The 19,643-nt window shown below is 36.1% G+C and overlaps 1 protein-coding gene across 3 annotated transcripts; it reads right to left on the reverse strand.

Moving 5' to 3' along the window:
* Nucleotides 1-3,311: 3,311 nt before the first annotated feature.
* On the reverse strand, nt 3,312-19,643 carry LOC109191058 (protein FAM135B-like). 3 transcript variants are annotated; one of them, XM_019341634.1, is made up of 16 exons: nt 18,987-19,643; nt 17,765-17,895; nt 17,581-17,666; nt 16,856-17,010; nt 11,100-11,164; nt 10,773-10,967; nt 10,568-10,619; nt 10,246-10,461; nt 10,028-10,149; nt 8,406-8,595; nt 8,198-8,257; nt 7,862-8,116; nt 6,669-6,927; nt 6,387-6,592; nt 6,034-6,084; nt 3,312-4,111 (listed from the first exon to the last, which is right to left on the reverse strand). In XM_019341634.1, the coding sequence occupies exons 2-16, from the start codon at nt 17,887-17,889 to the stop codon at nt 3,818-3,820; spliced, it is 2,331 nt and encodes a 776-aa protein (XP_019197179.1). In that variant the 5' UTR covers nt 17,890-17,895; nt 18,987-19,643; the 3' UTR covers nt 3,312-3,817. The 3 variants fall into 3 exon arrangements, with proteins under 3 accessions (XP_019197179.1, XP_019197178.1, XP_019197180.1); XM_019341633.1 differs by having other exon boundaries at nt 17,765-18,234; XM_019341635.1 differs by lacking the exon at nt 18,987-19,643 and having other exon boundaries at nt 17,581-17,656; nt 17,765-17,842.

Here is a 19,643-nt window from a genome sequence, read left to right on the forward strand (position 1 = left end):
CGCGATAGCGACAGTGTGAGGGACTTTTGGACGATCGATAGGTTGTTGTTAGAGAATCCCGACCGCAGTCAGTCGGTACTCAGAGCAACCAAGTAGATTGTACTTAGGGACTTCATTGATCAATAAGAGTTATTTATTTGCTTTAATTGGTCTCTTATTTACTTAATTACCGCACTACGTGGCAATTAACACTATCAATATATATATATATATATATATATATATATATATATATATATATATATATATATATATATATATATATATGGAAGGGTTCAGGTATAGCTTCTCGTACGGTTGTGCGGTTGATACACATTAAGCATTAAAATGTTGCACCTTAAGTACACAAACCACACACCTTAAGCACACAAACAAAGCACCTTAAGAACACAAATCACGCACCTAAGTACACAAATCACGCACCTTAAGCACACAACAAAGCACCTTAAGAACACAAACCACGCACCTAAGGTTTTAAAATGGCTCACCTTAAGTTTCACACAACTGACGCACCTTAAGCACACACAAATCACGCATCTTAAGAAGGAAAACAACGCACCTTAAGAAAGAAAATCACGCACCTTAAGTTTCAACAACTACTCACATTAATAAGCACAAAACCCACGCACCTTAAGCACAAAAACCACACACCTTAAGAAAGAAAACCATGCACCTTAAGTTTCACAACTACTCACATTAAGCACACAAGTCACTCATCTTAAGCACAAAACTCACGCACCTTAAGCACAAAAATCACGCACCTTAAGAAGGAAAACCACGTACCTTAAATTTGATCTAGATGCAAAAATTATCAAATTGCCACCGCATTTTTTAAAATAATTTTGATAATCCTGGATGTTAATTTAAGCAAGATTAATGGTTTAGATTTAACCGCACGGGAGACACTCAATTGCATGATAACTGAATTCTATATATAATTCAGTTTCCATGCGGTTGTGCGGTTAAATCTGAGTTATTGATCTTGCCGAAATCAATGTCCAGGATTAACAGTGGTTAAAAAAACGTGCGGTGGCAATTTGGTCTTTTTGTATCTAGGTCAAATTTAAGGTGCGTGATTTTCCTTCTTAAGGTGCTTAGTTTTTGTGCTTAAGGTGAGTGATTTTTGAACTGTGTGACTTAAGGTGCATCAGGTGTTGAAAACTTAAATACGTCGATCCAAAGCTTTAGGTGCGTGATTTTTCTTCTTAAGGTACCTGATTTTCCTTCTTAAGGTGCGTGATTTATGTTCTTAAGGTGCGTCAGTTGTTGAAACTTAAGGTGAGTCAGCCTAAAGTTTTAAGTGCGTAGTTTTCTATACCAACGGTGAAAGAGAAGATGCCACATCATTAAAAAGAAAAAAGGTAATATTAATCGAGTCCTTTCTTACAAAATATTTATTACTTTTTAAATTTTTACTTGCAAAAAATGTAATATTGACCCGATGGTAAAGACCTAAAAAGTAAAAACTGTGGGTTTCTCGCAAAAACTTGAAGGGTTTTTGCTAGACAAAATTAATTCAAAAATAGTTTTTTTTTTTCAAGAGAAATCAACATTTTGGTCCCTCAATTATTTTTCAACTGTTAATGTTGTTAATAGTTTTCAATTTCAACCAATTTGATTATCGAATTGTTTAAAATTTTGTTAATTAAACCATTGCAGGGACCAAATTGACTAAATTTCAAAAATATAGAAATCGCCATTTTGGTCCCTGAAAGTGTTTAATTGATGAAAGTTTAAGCAATTCGAGAATGAAATTAGTTGAAATTGAAAACTAGGGACTAAATTGACAGTTGGAATACAATTAAGGGACAAAAAGGTGATTAATTCAAAAATATTTATTAAAAAAAAAAAAAAAAAAAAAAAACTAGTTGTAATCTAGTATAAAGTAAAAAAGTTGAGTTAATGACCAATTTGATCCTTTCATTCTTCTGAGTATAGCAAAAGTATAAACTTAAACTTTAAAAAATCTTTTTTTTGAAAGCAAATAATAACGGTATATTAATGAATGAACGCAGCAATAGAGTCCGAAGGAACAGAGTCTCAGTACATAGAATGATCCTGATCAAACGCTAACGAAGCTAAAGTATGAGCATGCAAGTTAAATGTTCTGGAAATATAATGCAAAGAACAATGAGCCAATAACGATATACATGTCCTACATTGGTCCACAATAACCCCAACATAGGACAAGATGACCGTAGAGTCTGAGTGTAAGGCATTCCGCAATTCTGAGCAATCCGTAAGAAGATCCACCACTAACACATTCCGTACTCTGAGCCAAGATAGAGCCTCCTTGCAAGCCAGTGCCTTCGCCATAATGGGTGAGAAAGCGCCGGGTAGCTTGCCACTCGTCGCCGCTATAAAGGAACCTTTGTGAGAGAGTAACACCACTCCATACGTATTAAAAAATCATTTGATATTAATGGGAAAAAAAAAATCATCATAACGATTAAAATTGTAAATTTTCAATTTATTCGTATATATAATATTTTTTAACAATTAACATATTTAAATGAGCTTTTTAAACAAATGTATTTTAAAATAGAAACTAAATATGTTATTAAAAAATTATAGCTAGGAATATATCAAAATTTTAAATTTTTTTATTACTCCTTCATTGATATAAATTATTTTTTAAATATAAGTTTATTTTAATTTGTATAAAATTTTATTTTCGTAATGTAAATAAAATTCTATATATTTCTCAGAATTAGATGGCCTTTAATTACCAGGACTATGTGGTCTAATGGTACCCGGGTTGGACTTCCATTTGGAAGATTATAAGTTCGAGCCTCAGTGGAGGTGTTATTGGTTCTTTGTGTTTCAGTAGGTTGAGAAAGTATATGAACAGATACTACAATGTAATAGAGCCAGTAACTTTCAAGAAAAAAAAAAAAAGATGGCCTTTAATTAACTTTTGCAAAATGATGACAAGTTGGCTGCTTAGTAGGGTAAGATTAAAAAATGGCATTTGAATTGGAGATTAAGTGTTCACAACCTTGTTGGAGGTATTAATTGTTATTATAGTATTAAATTGCACAAAATCATATAGTTTAGAAACTTCAAAAGTACTTTGACAAAATAAAAGTTGATAATGATACTCACAATTACAAGTGAAGTGATGAGAAGAGAAGGGTTTGCCTCATAAAAGTGTTAACACCCAAACCCTAGTTCACAATAATTATAAAATGAACTCTACTAATCATTTATAACTCTGATGAACGGCTAAAATCAGTCCTCACTTTTTACAGGAGGACCATGTTCTTATTTGATCTTACATGTATGTACATCGCCTATCGGGTATAAATAAATAAAACTTCAACAACAAAAGAATAATATACATACAAAAGAATAAATCTTATATTACAAGGACTAATCTGAATTTTGATGTTGTAATGACTAGGTTTACTGAGAATAACATAAGCCCACAAATTTTTAGGTTCCCAAGCACTTCAAATGCAACAGTTATTTTTTGTGATGAATATGATTTACACTGCACAAAAGCTGCAGAATCTATAGACCTGAACCCACCATCATGCCAGGTTTCACAAAACTATTCTGAATCTGAGAACATTTCTGGGTCTTTGATCTTGGGGTAAAAGCACTGAAGTAATCAGTTTGCTGATTGGAATGCCGGCATGCTGCAGAACAGTAAGCAACCCGATGCCTTCGTGTCCCTGCACAGTTAATATGATCCCGGGATCAAGAACTCTGGGTAGCTCGAGTCCTCGAGTCAATAAGAGGTTTGGAAGCAGCTATGGACAGTATAGGGCACTTAGGCAGGAATTTATCAGTATATCACCCTATTGAAGTGGCCTTAATAGAATAACTCCGGGAATGACCACAGTATAAATTTAGCAAAAGCATCAGATTCCAGGAACTCGATATGAGCTGCCCTCCCAATCATTGTGTTCAAGCTCTTCTTCCCTTGCAATGTTGTATCAAAACAAACATCGCATCGCATGAAAACTCGATGGTCAAATGACGGGGCACGTATCTGGTCCATGCAATTGTTGAGCATCTCCAGGAATATAATTCCCTTCTTTGACTTGTCCCCTGAAGATGCTAGGCACATCTCAATCCTAGCAGAGTGATATGGAACGTAACCGTCCTGAAGCACAACAGAAAACATGAAAATCAGGCTAAATGCATTAAAATAATTTTTGCTACTTTCTTTCAGACTTTGGATGTCTTGAGCATAGTATTGAGCATGAGAACTTCAGAAAATCAAAAGTGACAATTGAACAGTCAGATAATAACACTTCATTCTTCCATAGCAGATCTTGTTTATGGACAACATGTTTCAATTGTATATTCAAGAAATATTCACATTCAACAACCCCATTTCTGAACATTTGCTTGGGGTGGGTCTGACCTTTTCTTATCAACTGTTGATTTTAGAATCCAGAGATTCTCATATTAAACCTTAAGTAGAGAGGCATGCACTAGTAACATTTTACCCTGGACTGAATTAATATTAACTAGGTCTAATTAAAAAATATAAAAAGCTACAGAAAACCATTGTAATTGTTATGCAGTTATGGAAAGGTGCTAAAGACCATGACAATTTTTCCTCTTTACCATATTTTATTTTTATTGTGTTACAGAGCATTTACAGAACTATTTTCATCCCTTAAACTTCAAAAAGTTTATTTCCATTAAGCTAAAGAGTTATTTAAAAAATAAAACTAAAAATTCAAGAAGTACACTCAAACTCTTATGTACCTGAAGTCCTGAAGATATGGACCAAGCCAAACATAGCCCAATTTGGTTAAAATTCATATATTGGCAAGATGGATACTTTTTGTTCCAAGAATAAACTAATTGCATCGTTCAAGGAGTCCAAATGAGGCTCAAATATTAAATGGCAATCAAGTGATCCAAATTCGTAACTTTTGGACAGCCTTGACACATTTCAGTAATTTGAGCATATCTTACTCATTCGAAGTTGGATTGAGCGATTCAAGATTCTGTAGAAAGCTAAGAGAAAGAACTACAACTTTCATGTTTCGAGAATGATGATATTCAGTTTGCAATTTTGCATCATGGTTGAAAATGGGCTCAAAGTTACTGGTTGTGCACAGTTAGTCTCCTAGAAGGAAAGTGATGTTTTCTCTACTCAAATTCGGAGTTCCTTAATAAGGGGAGGTCTTGCATGAAATTAAAATTTTATTTTTCAAGTTCTTTTATTATATTTTCATATTTTATTTAGATTACACTTTTAGTAATTAGTTAGTTCTAGAACTCCTTACCCTTAATTCTAGAAGTTTTTTGTCTTTCCCTCTTTGAGAATTATCATGAGTTTCTAGATCTCATAAACTAAAATCTTGTTAAAGCACCCTACTGTTAGGACAAGTTCTTGCGCCTTCCATAGGTAATCTATCTTTGAATTCGTGAGAGACTAGGGTGATTCTCCTATTGTTAGTTTCCTCTACATTCCGCTCTAGAGGGTAACGCAACAGTATCCAACACATAACTACACCTCCACATCGTAGAACAACATGCAACCTTAGAAAGAAAATCCCAACCTCTTCTATAAAACTAGTTAGCCAGGATTTATCCACTTTGATATAACCCAAGTAACAAAAACACAAAATCTCATTCAGACTGCACATGCATGGCAATCGCAAGAATCTTGCAAGCATTCTTACAAGTTGTGTGAAATATCAGATAAAGAGGTTAACTGGAGATCAGGAAATTCAATTCAAAGAAAATTAAATACGCAACCATGAGATTTCTGTGGGATATATAATACTTGCATTTTGCATGTCACGGTACTGCTACTACAGGATTAGAGCATGAAATTAAATTAACACCAAATTATTTCAAATACAAACGGATATTCAATATCTAAAGAATATATTGTATTGACCATGTACAGCATCAAAATAAAATACCAAAATATATAAAAAGGTCAAGCCCTTATGATTGCCAATCATTAACATCTTCCTAGTTCTCATGCCAGAGCATAATTAGTTTCATTTCTAAGAACCTAAAGTTGGTTCAAATCATAGCATAGATTGGATAAAATACCTGTGGTGAAGACAACAGAACAATGTTCCTGAATTTCTCCAAGGTTTTTTGCTGAGGAAGACAGAAAGTGAATCAGAAGCTGAGTAGCTGACCAATGAAACAGGAACTATTACATTTTCTCAAAAATTACACAAAATGTACAGCAACACCATCAGATTTTCTCTCTGATGGAGATATCAAGCCTAGTATATTTGGTTTTTACTAGCTTGGAAAACTGAAATGATCAATAACAAGTAGTAGCCACATGTCATCGATTTTTTTTAGTAAAATAGAGGACTTAAAAGTGGCCAAGGTATAATATCATCTTTAAAAAAAAAAAAAAAAAAAAAAAAAAAAAAAAAAAACATTGGTACCTTGCTAAGCTTGTATAAGAATGTATTTTTCAAATCAGGGTCATCTGTAAAGGTAAGTTGATGGATACACTGCGTGCTCTTGAGCTTCTTCAAAAGCCACAGGCCAGAATTGAATAAAGAATTTGAACTATACAAGTAACCAAGATGTGGGCCAGAAACAGAAACATATGTATACAGATATCTGAGATAAGGTTCAATTACATTCTCTGCAAAAGTAGAAATGAACTTAGAAATGTTTCTAGTTGATTGAAGGAGGCATCTAAAACTGTGGGGAATATATACCTGTTAATGCAGTTCTTAATATGATATTTCCAATGGAATGTCCGACAAAGCTAAGTTTAATGCTTTTTAGATTTCCAGATTTGGTTGCCTTGTCCATCTTCTTTCTAATGAAAGAAGTTACCTCCTGAGCCAACCTAAATCCCATTTCCCTGAAGTCGCTAGAGGTCTTCTCTTCATTGACCTCTGACATAAGAAACTCTGTCTTAGGATCTATCAAAAGCCACTGATTCCTTATGAGCCGTAAGTCTAAATGATGTCCCTGCACAAGTTGAATTGCTCATGGTCAGAAAAGGATCACCTAAGCATACAAAAACAGGTCTACAAGCAGAACATTTAGAGAACTATAATTCAATTCTCAACAGTTCGGTCTGCAGCATAACATGGTATTGAACTACAATTTACAATGCAGAGACTAATACCTATCAATCAACTAATTTGCATATTAACATTAGGGAGCTGTAATTACATGTTTTATTCCTAAGAGCAGATTGCATAAGACCAATAATTCCCTTCTCAGCTGTGCAGTTAATGATGCTAAGAGATAACCACAATGGATTAAAGGTTTTGAAAATATGCCATTAAAACTTCTCTAATTTTTTGTAAAAGCATGATAATGAAATATTAAAGTGAAACTAATCAATTATACTAATATGATTGATTCATTAAGTGATGAATCTGAACTTGAACTGAGAAAACAACTTGACATTTACAAGCAATCTAGGTCTCTAACTAAATGGTGTTAGTTTTAAGGGAAAATAACCCCTCTGTGGTTTCTTAAGCCTCTTATTTTTCCTTTTTCTTTTTTTTTTTTTTTTTTCCTTCTTGCTATGTGTTAATTTTCCACCTTTGGTAACTTGATCATCCTAGATACCAATGAGCATGGAACAAACACAAATACTCAAAATAGATATAAAATTTTTTGAAATTACAAGTTAAAACATGTGACAGTGTTATGACTTGTTAAAGAAAGGTTGGAATCAGCATCCATTTGAATCATAAGGATGTTATTAGCCTATTACTAAACCGCAAGAGGCAATGCATAAACTCTGAAAATCTAAGGGGCATTATGATGTTTATTCAAGGCTTTTGAGCTGAGAAGTTTTAAGGGAAAAAGAATTGTGGTAAATTGCAGAAAACAGGTTAAAGAATACAAAATCCAAAAATGTAATGCACAATAAGATGATATCCATTGCCTGAAATCCATGGACGAAGACAACAACTTTTAGAACACGAGCATTTTGCCTTGGGCTTCCATCAGTTAATTTATTTATAGCTTTAGAGCCAAACCCAGAATCTGCGATGTTAGTATCCTTTGCCTCCCTATGAATGAAATATGAAAAACCACTTGTTGTGCGCAATGGTGCATTTATAACACGTTCTACAGTCACAATTGGAATGCGTGATGGATCTCCAAATATGTGCATGTCTTGAATCGAAGAATGATTAATCTGAAATAAACCAAGACAGGTTCAAGTTTCTATAGTAGTGAAAATAATAAAAGCATCATTGTATCTTTAGATAGAACTCACTCTCATTTGTGCTATACTCCGCCGGTGAAGATCAGCACGCATAGCTGCAGCATGAGCAGGCTGATCACAGTAAAAGCAAACATTCAGATAAGCAAGACTAAGTGTAATCTACATCTAAAAAGGCTGCTCATTTTAAAAAGACTCATGTGTAATCCCGGTGTAATAAAAATATGGCCATAACAGAACTATAAAGTTCTGATTTAATTACATCTTCAGTAAGCTTCTTCAGAACACGTGCTCTTCCATGAGTACGAAGGTAAAACGATTTATCAACATCACTACTTATGTATTGGTGTGGCATCTCAACATTAGAATAGATCATCCATATTGACCATTCTGTTCTTCGATCAATAGCCCATTGTTCTCTAAGGAAATCCAGAATTGATGTTTTGTGAGCCCTGGGCAAAAATAAGAAACTAATTTTAGAATGCAAAGTAAAACTGACTAGAAAATGCAGCTATCCATGAGAAATTTTAAGGGAATACTTCTTATATAGATATAAAGTATGGATCACATGAAGGCAAGGAATCATAAACTCAGGTGATAGGGCTATATGAAAATTTCCCACCAATCCTATTGCAGTACCTTATGATCAATAGGATATTCTTGATTCTCTCTCAAAAAATGACAATCAGTATTACCAATTTTGTTATCTAAATAATCCTTCCCAGGTATATTTCAAGCAGCTGTTTTCCTTCCAAAAGTCAATGTAGGGCCAAAACCCATTGTATGTCTTATAATCTAAGATTGGGCCAAGGTCACTCAATTGGGCTATAATACACATGGGCCAAACCACATTAAAAGACTTAATCCAATCAATTAGTTAGTCTAACCCATGGCCTATATTCTCTCTTATATTTTCAATGTGGGACTCTTAACAGTATGCAGATGTCCAAAGTAGATAGAAAATTGTACTAGAATACAAAATAGAGAAAAAAGTGTGCACAACCCCAAATGAAATAACAAATATTGCTCTCCTAAATTGAACCAAAAACTACTGAAGTAATCCAACTAAATTAGTAAATTTGAATTTGGCTGCTTTTCAAGCTAATGTGCATTTAGTTACTATCAAGCTGAGAGGAAAAAGAGCATTCCACCATGGCATTAGAGTGCAGTTTTCTACCTTCAAATTATAAAAATAATTCATGTCATTGTTTACAACCCAAAACCTTAAGTTCTCTGCTCAGTATTGACCTTTTTTGTCTCAAAATACTCCACTCATCCTCAACTTTACAAAATGATTTTTTTCAAAAATGATGCCTTCAAACTTTTCTGGCAACCAGAGTCTAATAATCTAATACTCCGTAACATATAATCAGAAATATAACACCAAAGCAAGCTAACATCAAGGAATTGCAACAATTGAGAAAGGGCCCTGAGTATGCTTAGTGGGGCATCCCATTTTAACTTTCAATCACATCAAGCATAAAAAAGGGCCAATTGGCTAGATGGACAATTGAGATTGGTTGTTAATTTTTTGCTGGGAACAAGTTCTGTCTCTCTCTCTCTCTGTGGCTCTCCCAAATGGGAGGTCACAGGTTTGAACCCCAGTGGGAGCATTGACTCTTTGTGCTTTAATAGGTTGAGAAAGTATGGACATATACTACACTGTAATAGAGTAAGTACTCAAATATATATATATATATATATATATATATATATATATATATTTGAAAGTTAAACTTGAACTACTCCAACTTGAGTTCGACTTAACTGTAACCGAAACGAATTTGAATATTCATCGAATCGAGTCCAAGTAGCTTGACTCACACCCCTATGATAGAGAAATATTAAGGTTTTTGAGACAAGATGTACCCAGTGAAAACAAACCTGTGAAACTTCTGAAATACACCCCATAAGTAAACAACTTGATTGCCAAAGCAAATAAACAGGCTGAGCAGTTCCTCAGTAGGTAGAGAATGCAGGACTTCTTCAGATATGTTGTTTGGTTTCTGTCAACAGCAGAACAGCATATAAGATAGCACACAAGAAAAAATAAGGCACCCCGACTGGATGCAGAACAATTAGCTCCCACAGGAGGAAAGAACCTTAGAAACATGCTGCCTTTTGCTTTGAGCCTGTCCTGAAACTGCATTCGCATCTATTGCTGAATCTGCATCTGTGGGGAAACTTAACAATTCTTTAACCTCATGTTTAGAAGCAAAATCATTTACATTGATAGCCTGATTAATAGCCTTGCTGATTTTTTGTAGCTCTTCAAGAAGTATGTCACGAGCATTCAAAAATCCTTTAACAAGTATTGCCTGTTAAACAAATACAATAGGTCAAATAGAACTTGAATTTAAAACAATGCAATGTTTTGACAGAAAGGAAACTTTTGTTACCCAGAGTTTAGAGAAGAGAACTTACTTGCTTTGACTTATCATAGTCTTCAACTGCAACATTATTCTTGCAAGAACCGCTGTATAAGCCCAAAACTATAAGTTACTTCCATAAGCTTAATTCTTGCAAATTAGTTGGAACTCAAAACATAAGACCACGAGAGATAACTCAAATGTATGGCATCATTTTAATTCCCATTAAACCAATTGAGAAATTGAAATCTCATACAAACCTTGGCCCGTTTGATGAGGAGGTGTGCAAACCACTTCGCAATAGGCAGATGTGTACACTTACATCAACGAGTACAGCATGGAAAGCATCAAAATGAACAGGGCAATAAGAATGGAGTCCAAGAAGAGCCTTAGGAGGAATTCGAAATTCATGGACTGCAGTGGGACATATGTCTAATGAGCCCTGCAAATCACACCTGTAATTCATGTGATGAAGTTATTCAACTGGAAAATTTACAATTTTAATTGCAATTTTAAGAAATCAGGAAAAAAAATAGTCCAAGAAACCAAAATTAGAGGGAAAAGTACAAAATATCAGGTGAACTAACCTGTTCTCCGACACAGGCGCATACAAGAGCTCAAATTTCAGAATAACGGCAGATGAAGATGGTCCCTGCTAATTTAAAGGACCTATCAGTTGCCAAGATAAAAAATCAATTGGGATAAATAAACACTGGAGAAGAATGGCATACTATATAAATATACTCCATAGAATTCAAACCATGCAAATATAGTATAATAAAGTACTTAAGCTTTCATATTCACTCTTCCATAGGTATCTCCAATGAGTTAAAATCCAGGTTATTTCCAAAGCAAAAATTGCTATTGCAGTCTTACGTCCCCTTTGGAATTTGTAAATCTATGTGGAAAGATAGAGTAAAGAGTAGATAGAGATATATTTAAACAAATCAATAGAAAATAGATGTATTGAAAGGAAAAAAGACAATATAGGAGAAACAAATTGTACTCCCCAACAAGAATAAATCCTGCCCCCCTCAGCTAAAGCTGATAATTGCTAATAATTTTCTGCACACTTCCCTTCTAAGAGAATGTGTTATTTATAGTCTATGAAAATATAAAAAAAGGTAAGCGTCAATCAAACATAATGAATCAAGGATAATCAATCAATCATTAATTCCTTGATTTTAGCTCCCAAAATCATGTAATTTGAATTTCTTAACTAGTTCCCTTTCAAAAGAAAATGAGATTCCAATACAATGGTTTTTTTTTTACTTATTAGAGTTCTGGAACTATCAAGGAAAAGGGAAGTAGGGAAAACTTCAACAATTTTTGAGAAAATACTTGAAAAAGATAGAGGGAGACAAACAGAATAACAAAATCGAAAAAGAGTCAAGAGAAAAGTTCTAAGCCTCAAACTGTAAACCAAGAACATAGTTTTCTATTAGAAATGCCAATTGCCAATAACCCATATTCAAATCAGAAATTTGAGGAACATTGTCTACTGATCAAAATAAGTAAATTCAATTTTGTTTATACTTGCCTCCCATATGTTTCAGAAAAGGCTCTTAAAATTTTCTCTTCTTTTCCATTTTTTTCTCTTGCCTCACAACTTAATATTTCCTAATAAAAACTGATTTTATATCTCATTTTTTATTTTCTTTTGAGTTTTCTAGATATCCAATGTTGAGTTACTAAAGTACTAAGGTAGTCCGATGGTTGGATGATTACTGTATAACCATTTAGTTAATTGTTCTCACTAAGCTAGATTGGGCAATGGGCAGTGTTAAGGGTCTTTTTCTTTTCTACCTGTATATATACATATTAGTACACATATCCACTGTATTTCAACCTTTTTACCCATACAATCTCTTTTTTTCTTTTCCTTTTTTATTCAATATGGTATTCAAAGCCATTTTCTTGTGGCCTGATCTTTTCTTGGTAATAAGGTAAATTCGCAGCCACTACCAGAGGATGTGCACGGGGTAAGCCCCACTGTTGTGTAATAGCCCTCAAACCCCATAGGAGAGGTAAACCGGACTAGGAAGACCCCATACGACGGTCTCAACCAAAAAGGTAAAGGTGTTGGCAAAAATCAAACCCGTGACCTTCAGATACAAGAATCATGCTCCACCCATTTGGCCTGATCTTTCATTATGTTAATGATAGTTGATGAACAATACCAAAGCATTGTTCATCCTTCTAAACCTATGCATTTTCTTCTGTTAAACAATGAACTCAACTTGTATATTTCTATATGTTTTGTGTAGATGTACAAGGAAGTGTAGAGCTATTTATACAAGACAAGAGCTAATCCTAGCCATAGATTTCAAACACCTAAACCTAAGGCTAAGAGAGATCCTCTCAACTAACACCCTATTCCTCTAACACTCCCCCTCAAGTTGGAGCATCCAACTTGTTACATATGTATCACATGAATCATAGGACTCCACACCTAGACTCATAACTTCCAAGGCCAACGCCCAAGTCTTGAACCACTCGAACAACCTTCAAACCACGCTGTGCCAAACCAGTCCACAACGCACCTTGTCGCACCAACAACGCTTCTAAGGAGCCAACAAAAGCTAGGCCAATCACCACAGCGCCGCACCTGCCTCTCACACCCCACACCCTTATCAACGCTGCCTAACACCACAGCGTACCTGCCTCTCGCTCCACAAACCATTAGCGCTGCCACACCACAGTGCACCTGTCAGTCTCACCATGCACCATTACCATCGCTGCCCAACACCACAACGTTTTCTCGATGCATGCACATAAACTGACTCACCCTGAATCATTCTTCAGCCGTCGGCCTTCCCCGCGGCATATGCCAGGTCCGCCCCACTCCTGGCTGCCCATTCCTGCAGCACCCCTGCTTACGCACACTGAACAAGCTACACTTGACTCAACTCAGACCCTAAATTGCTCCCATACCAAATTAACTTAAAACGAGCGACAAATTATGACAAACCAAACACAAAGCTCATGACTTATTAATACGATAAACAAAAGAACCTACTGCCTAATTATTCCTCGTCAGCAGCACAAACCTAACCACACATTATGCTTCCAATCAATTTCCAAAAGCATTCATCAACTAGACCTCCATGCCACTCTATTTTGTAACCATGAGACCACCCAGCTTCGTGGACCTCCCCTACCATCTCTCTCGGCTGTCCCTCTCTCTTGCTAATTTCCCTCCATCTCTCTCGACCAGCAGCAGTTCCTCCGACGCGCAGCTCCCTCCGGCGACCTCTGCCTCTTCCCGGCGAGCACAACAGATCTTGGAAGCTTCTCTCCAGCGAACTCTGCTGCCTGAGCCCGCCGGTACCAACCTCGACCAAAGAAGGTGCCGGAACAGTGCGCACGCGCCAGCACGTGGCGTCGGAACCCTAGGACTGCGCCGGCACGTGAGAACTCCGATGGCTGCTCCGCCTCTCCCGACGGCGTCGCCTCCTCTTTCAGACCAAAGCCCACTACCCAGTCACCTCAATCTCGCTTTGATACCATGTTAAACAATGAACTCAACTTGTATATTTCTATATGTTCTGTGTAGATGTACAATGAAGTGTAGAGCTATTTATACAAGACAAGAGCTAATCCTAGCCATAGATTTCAAACACCTAAACCTAAGGCTAAGAAAGATCCTCTCAACTAACACCCTTTTCCTCTAACATCTTCAATTAATCTCGTGTTGCTAGGGAGCTTAGTAACCTCAAGCAATCATAACCTAACATGTCATGATCACCAGAGTTGGCACACAAACTTTCACATGCTGCCCCTCTGTCACCATGCACCCGGATGTGACACCATGTGAATCCTTCTCTTGTGACCTTCCCAAGTTACTTTCCCAGATGGCTTTCTCAACATATTTTACCTTGTTTGTGAGGCCAGATGTTTTTCGGGAAACAAGGGGACATCCGACAACAATTCAGGCTCCATTGTATGTCTCTAGCTCCAATATTCCTGTGTCTGGCTCCCACTACTGTATTTGTTCTTACTTTTTAATCTATTTGGAAATCCATTCATTACCTCCAAGAAGCTTTGTTGGTACATAATTATAAATCTTGGTCTGCAGTAATTGAATTGTAGTTTATGGGGCCAAGGTTTATTGATCATTTGATCACTTGAATAAAAAAGTTGATGATATTCAAGTAAATAAAAAGGCAATTTGGTAGAATGTTGATGTGTAGTTGTGTAGTCTAGTAAGGTAGTCTCTTTCTCGAGAGTAAGTGATTCTTTTCAGATCATTCAAAGCATGCCTTTCCATCCAAAATCAAACCAAGTCATTATATGTTAATGATATTTATCATTCTTATTCTGTAATCTCATTCTTCAGAGTTAGTGCTTCTTCTCAGACCATTCAAAGCGTGCATCTCTGTCTAGAGCCAAGCAAAGTCATTATATGCTAATGATATTTCTCGTTCTTACTTTGTTGTTCAAGAGTTGGTCAATTTGAAGAAAACTGGTGTAAGTATGAAGAACCTCCCCAAGAAAATCCAGAGTTTAATAACTTAAGTCATCAGCTACATACTAATTGGTAGAACAACCAGTCAACCACAGAACAAACAGTTGATCATGAGAAATTATTTGGGGTGCTTTACTTTTTACTGCTAGACCCAGAGTTTAAGTTATGTGAGTTAGGACCTATAAAGCTTATTTGTGACAAACAGGCAACAACATATCACATGCAACCCACTCTCCCATGAGAGAACAAAGCACATTGAAGTCAACTGTCATTTTATTCAAGAGAAATTATTACATCTTTTGTTCGCTTAAATGACCAGTTTCCTAGGATTAACTGCATTTGTAAAACGCTTGGCAGTTATGATATACGCTTCAAACTTGAGGGGGTATAGTCTTAGGATTGTACAATTACTATCCAATCATCCGGTTAATTCTTCTCACTAAGCTAGAGCAGGTAGTCTAAGGGTCTATTTTAGTTGTATATATATTAGTGCACATACTCCATTGTAATTCAAGTTTTTTCTCAATGTTCTAAAAACCATTAGGCGCCCCTCAGGTGTTTGATGGGCGCCTAGGTGCCAAACTAAAAAGACATAACAAAACATATTGATTTTTTTTGCATATGGCATTCTGGTTCTTTAAACTTCTAGCAAGTATTCCTCCCATAAAATATAAATGTCCGATAACACTAGTGTTGCAAAAAAATCAGCCTAGGCGTCCACCTAAACACCGTATAGGCACTAGGTGCCCCTAGGCCGAGAGGATTTCCATGTTAGGCATATGGTAGGCGAACGTCCGACTAGTTGAAATAGGCAGCCAAATCAGCAAAATTGGCTGATTAAAATTTTTTTATCGGTTTGTTTCGCTCAAAATGACATACTTTTGAGCAAAACAAACCAAAACTCTAAGTAGCTAAGCAAATTGCTGCGAAAAAGGGAAGGAAATCAAGAAGAAATCGACGATCGCACATTTGCACCTCACTCCCTCAGCCCGCAGCCCCACAACTCATTGTCATCGACAATCATCAGCTTATTGCCTCTTGCACATCGCCCAGTACTACCAGTAGCTTCAAACTTCGAAGCCAGTTGATCATTGTCTGGTGAAGGAGCTTAGCTTCAGATTGCTTCAAAGCCGATTGATCATTAGCTCATCGCCTTTGGAAGTCGTCGCCAATAGTTCTGCAGCTTACCATCACCACCACCAGCTAATCAGCTCATCAGCATCACGCCATGTACAGATTCAATTTTTCTTTTTTTGTCTTTGCTTTATATTGTGAATTTATAAGAGGTATATGTTGCTTTATATTGCTTTAAAGTGCTTTTATTCCTTTTAAGCCTTCAAATCTTCACAACACAAGGCAGTGTATGTGATATGGGGCAACACTGTTATCAATTATGTGCAATTGTGGATTGCAACACTACTTTTTTTTTTTATTTAGGCATCCGCCTAGGCAGTGCCTAGTGCAATGAGTGCCTAGCGCCTTCTACAACACTGATTACACATGATATTCTAACCTTAAAACATACAAACGAAAAAAAAAAAAATTATATATATACATATATATATAGAGGCTGAGTTAGCCGAGTGCACAAAAGGCCAACTTTCCCATTCTTCCCTTCGCCCTAGCAGCAACCTAGTCCGATTTTTACAACACACTGTTTTTTCAATACAAACTTTTCCTTCTCCTATTTTATTCAGCGTCCAAATAGCAACGACCTTCTTATTTCTCAGATTTTGCTCTTTTTCCACAAAACTCTAGGATGTAGGATCAGATAAAGTGTAAAGAAGCAGATCTACTTAGCTAATTGCCTATATATTTCTCTGATAGCTAATAAGAGATGTGTGAAGGAAAGAAAATAAGGGGAGAAGCAACTACCTCATATTCGGCAAGAGATAAGTTGAAAGAGACCATCAATAAGAGAAGGATATCCTGCCTTGCATATCTTATTCTGAAAGGTGGTGTGTAGAAACTGTGGTCTTTGTCATCAATCCTCCACACTCCATATACATTATCAGAACTGGAGTCAGGAGCTGCATGTTAGAAAAGATGTTACTATTTCCAGATCATAGTCAATATTAGTATAAGTTCAAGCCTGTTACTTATGCAATGCTATGTGCAATGCTATGCTATGTGCACTCTCTATATGTGTTTGTGTGTGTGTGTGTGTGCATATGCGAGGGCAAAGAAGGCGGAAAGTTCATAGCCACTAAAAATTTAGGCAAATACACATCCTAGAATTCCATTGATCACTAAAAGGACTGTTCATTTGCTAAAAGAATATAAAAGAGGCCAATAGATCATCAGAGACCAAAAAAATCCTTAATATCAATATATCATATGTGCTAAGTCCGTTAAAAAACTGCATGATTTCTAGATTTATGAAGATTCAGAAATGATAATCAATTGACCTTAGCACATTTCATTTTTAATCCCTTGGTCTGTATCAAACTCACTGTATTTTTAAATTCCAGTAACTGTATATATCAAAAGCTTCATGATTAGCTTGTCAAATTAAGCATGAACTAATACACCAAGTCATTTGGATACATGTAATTGGATTTATTCTTTAAAAAATATAGAGCAAGTCTCTAAGAATTTACCTTCATACTGAACAACTCGTGATGGAGTTCCAACTGAATCAGAAATGCCATCCTCCCATCTCATTGTAATCTTAATCTGATACCATCTAAATATGCATCAAAGACAGAGCAAGTGTGACAATATTGATTTTCAATGTGAGCAAGTTAAAATAGAAATAAGTACAGAAAATAGTGAGTTACATACCCTTGCTGGAACAGGTCAAGATTGTGAAACCGATGAATATAAATGGCAATCTCCTGAGCAGCCTCCAACATCTGCTGCTGCGGCTTTCTATGCTTAAGTTTAGCATTATAATTTGACTTCTGCATTGCTGGCTGTTGTAGTATGTGCATTGGGAAAAGCGGTGCAGCTAGCATCAGTACTATTTAATCTTATTAGGGTAAACTGGGGTTGCTTTGACAAGATCAGCTATTATCCATTGAAAACCTCAAAATCTGACAAACATTTATAATGGCTCTTGAAAATTCTAACACTTTGCATCGAAATTGGTTTTACTCAAATGCCAGTGCAATTTGGCTTGGTTTACTGCTAAGAAAACTATATGGTTCACACCCAGTGAAGAAAATTGTAAATTCACTGTAAAAGGTAAGCCTTCCTGAAGTTGTTAAGCATGGGAGCATCATTATTCATTAATAGCTTAGGCGGGCAAATTCCTACACATAAAAACATGTTTTTTGAATTTTCATTCATAAAAAAGAATATAATAAAGTGTGAATAAAGAGTAGACAGTTTATAGCAGCCAATGCCACAGGAAGAAAAGACCACGAAAACACTTCAGTAAATTAATGGTGAAATAAAAGGTATATGATCCCAAAAAAAAAACACAAACCAAAAAAAGATGAAGAGAACCATATTAAATTCACTACCCACTAAACCAAGGAGAGTCTAAGTCAGCAACAGAGCAATTGAGTTATAACTATAAAAAGAGAATTTCAACTGGCAACTGTTCTGAACACTTGCGACTATTCAATATTAGTTCAGCTATCCACATTCAATTATCCCAGAATGTTAAACAATCACTAGACATCTGCATTTTGTTACTACTTCTGCCATGAAATGGAGTATAGTGCAATCTAATTTCCCCAAAAAAAACTCTACTCTAATTTAAATTTTAACTATGGCAACAAAAGAGAAGAACAGGGGAAAAGGGTCAATCATTTAAGCTATGAATGAGCTAAAAGATAGAAGATATCCTAATTATGCATTTCTATAAACCTAAAACCTTTAAAGTTTCCATCAGCAAAAACAATTGCCAAAGCAAATTATATAAAAATCACCATAAAAAAGGTATCTACATTTGCAATGGGAAGAGCTTATGCAAAGATAAATAGATATAGATAAACAAAGAAAAAAAGCAACATAATGCACTAATCAGAAAATGTTCAGAGGGAAGTGAAATACGGACCTAAAATGGAGTGCCCTGTTTTTCCATATTCTTGTTCCGCTGGCGAGAAGCAATGATAGTCAGCGTCGCAAGGTGGTAAAGAGGATAAACTATGAACATGCAACGTGACAAATTGCTGAATAGGGTCGTGGAAGGCGGCGATAATGGTGGCTGTTCGGCGGTGAAAGAGCTCAAACACGGGGCGTGGTGGTTCACCACGTTTGAAGATGCCAATCGGAATCAAAGGTTAAAGTGGTTTTTGGTTTCCATTTTAAAAACTCAAGCAATGGCGATGAAATACCTAAGGAATGACAAAATTGATTACCGAGCTCCATTCAGGTTTCATTTCCTTGCCCACAAAAGGCGAAATCCCTCGCCCCAAGTTATTTCCTTGTCCAGGTTTCATTTCCTCAACCTTCTTTCGTCCGCGCCATCCCTTCTCCTCTTCGCGCCTCCTCCAAGTTATTTCTCAATAAAACAGTAAAGAGTTCAAACTGTGTGATGCTTCACCGGAGAAGAAGGTCGTTGTTATGGAGAAGCTGTGCTGCTGCCACTAACCCTAGTTGCTTCATCGTCGCTGCCTCGGCATTGTTTAGGAAGTCGCTGCTTGAACTTGCACCACTGCTACCATTGTTCTTTCTTCTTTTATTTTTGGCGGAAAAGAAAACGAACACTGCT

This window comes from Ipomoea nil, unplaced genomic scaffold (genome assembly GCF_001879475.1).
Source record: "Ipomoea nil cultivar Tokyo-kokei standard unplaced genomic scaffold, Asagao_1.1 scaffold1617, whole genome shotgun sequence".
Lineage (NCBI taxonomy): Eukaryota > Viridiplantae > Streptophyta > Magnoliopsida > Solanales > Convolvulaceae > Ipomoea > Ipomoea nil.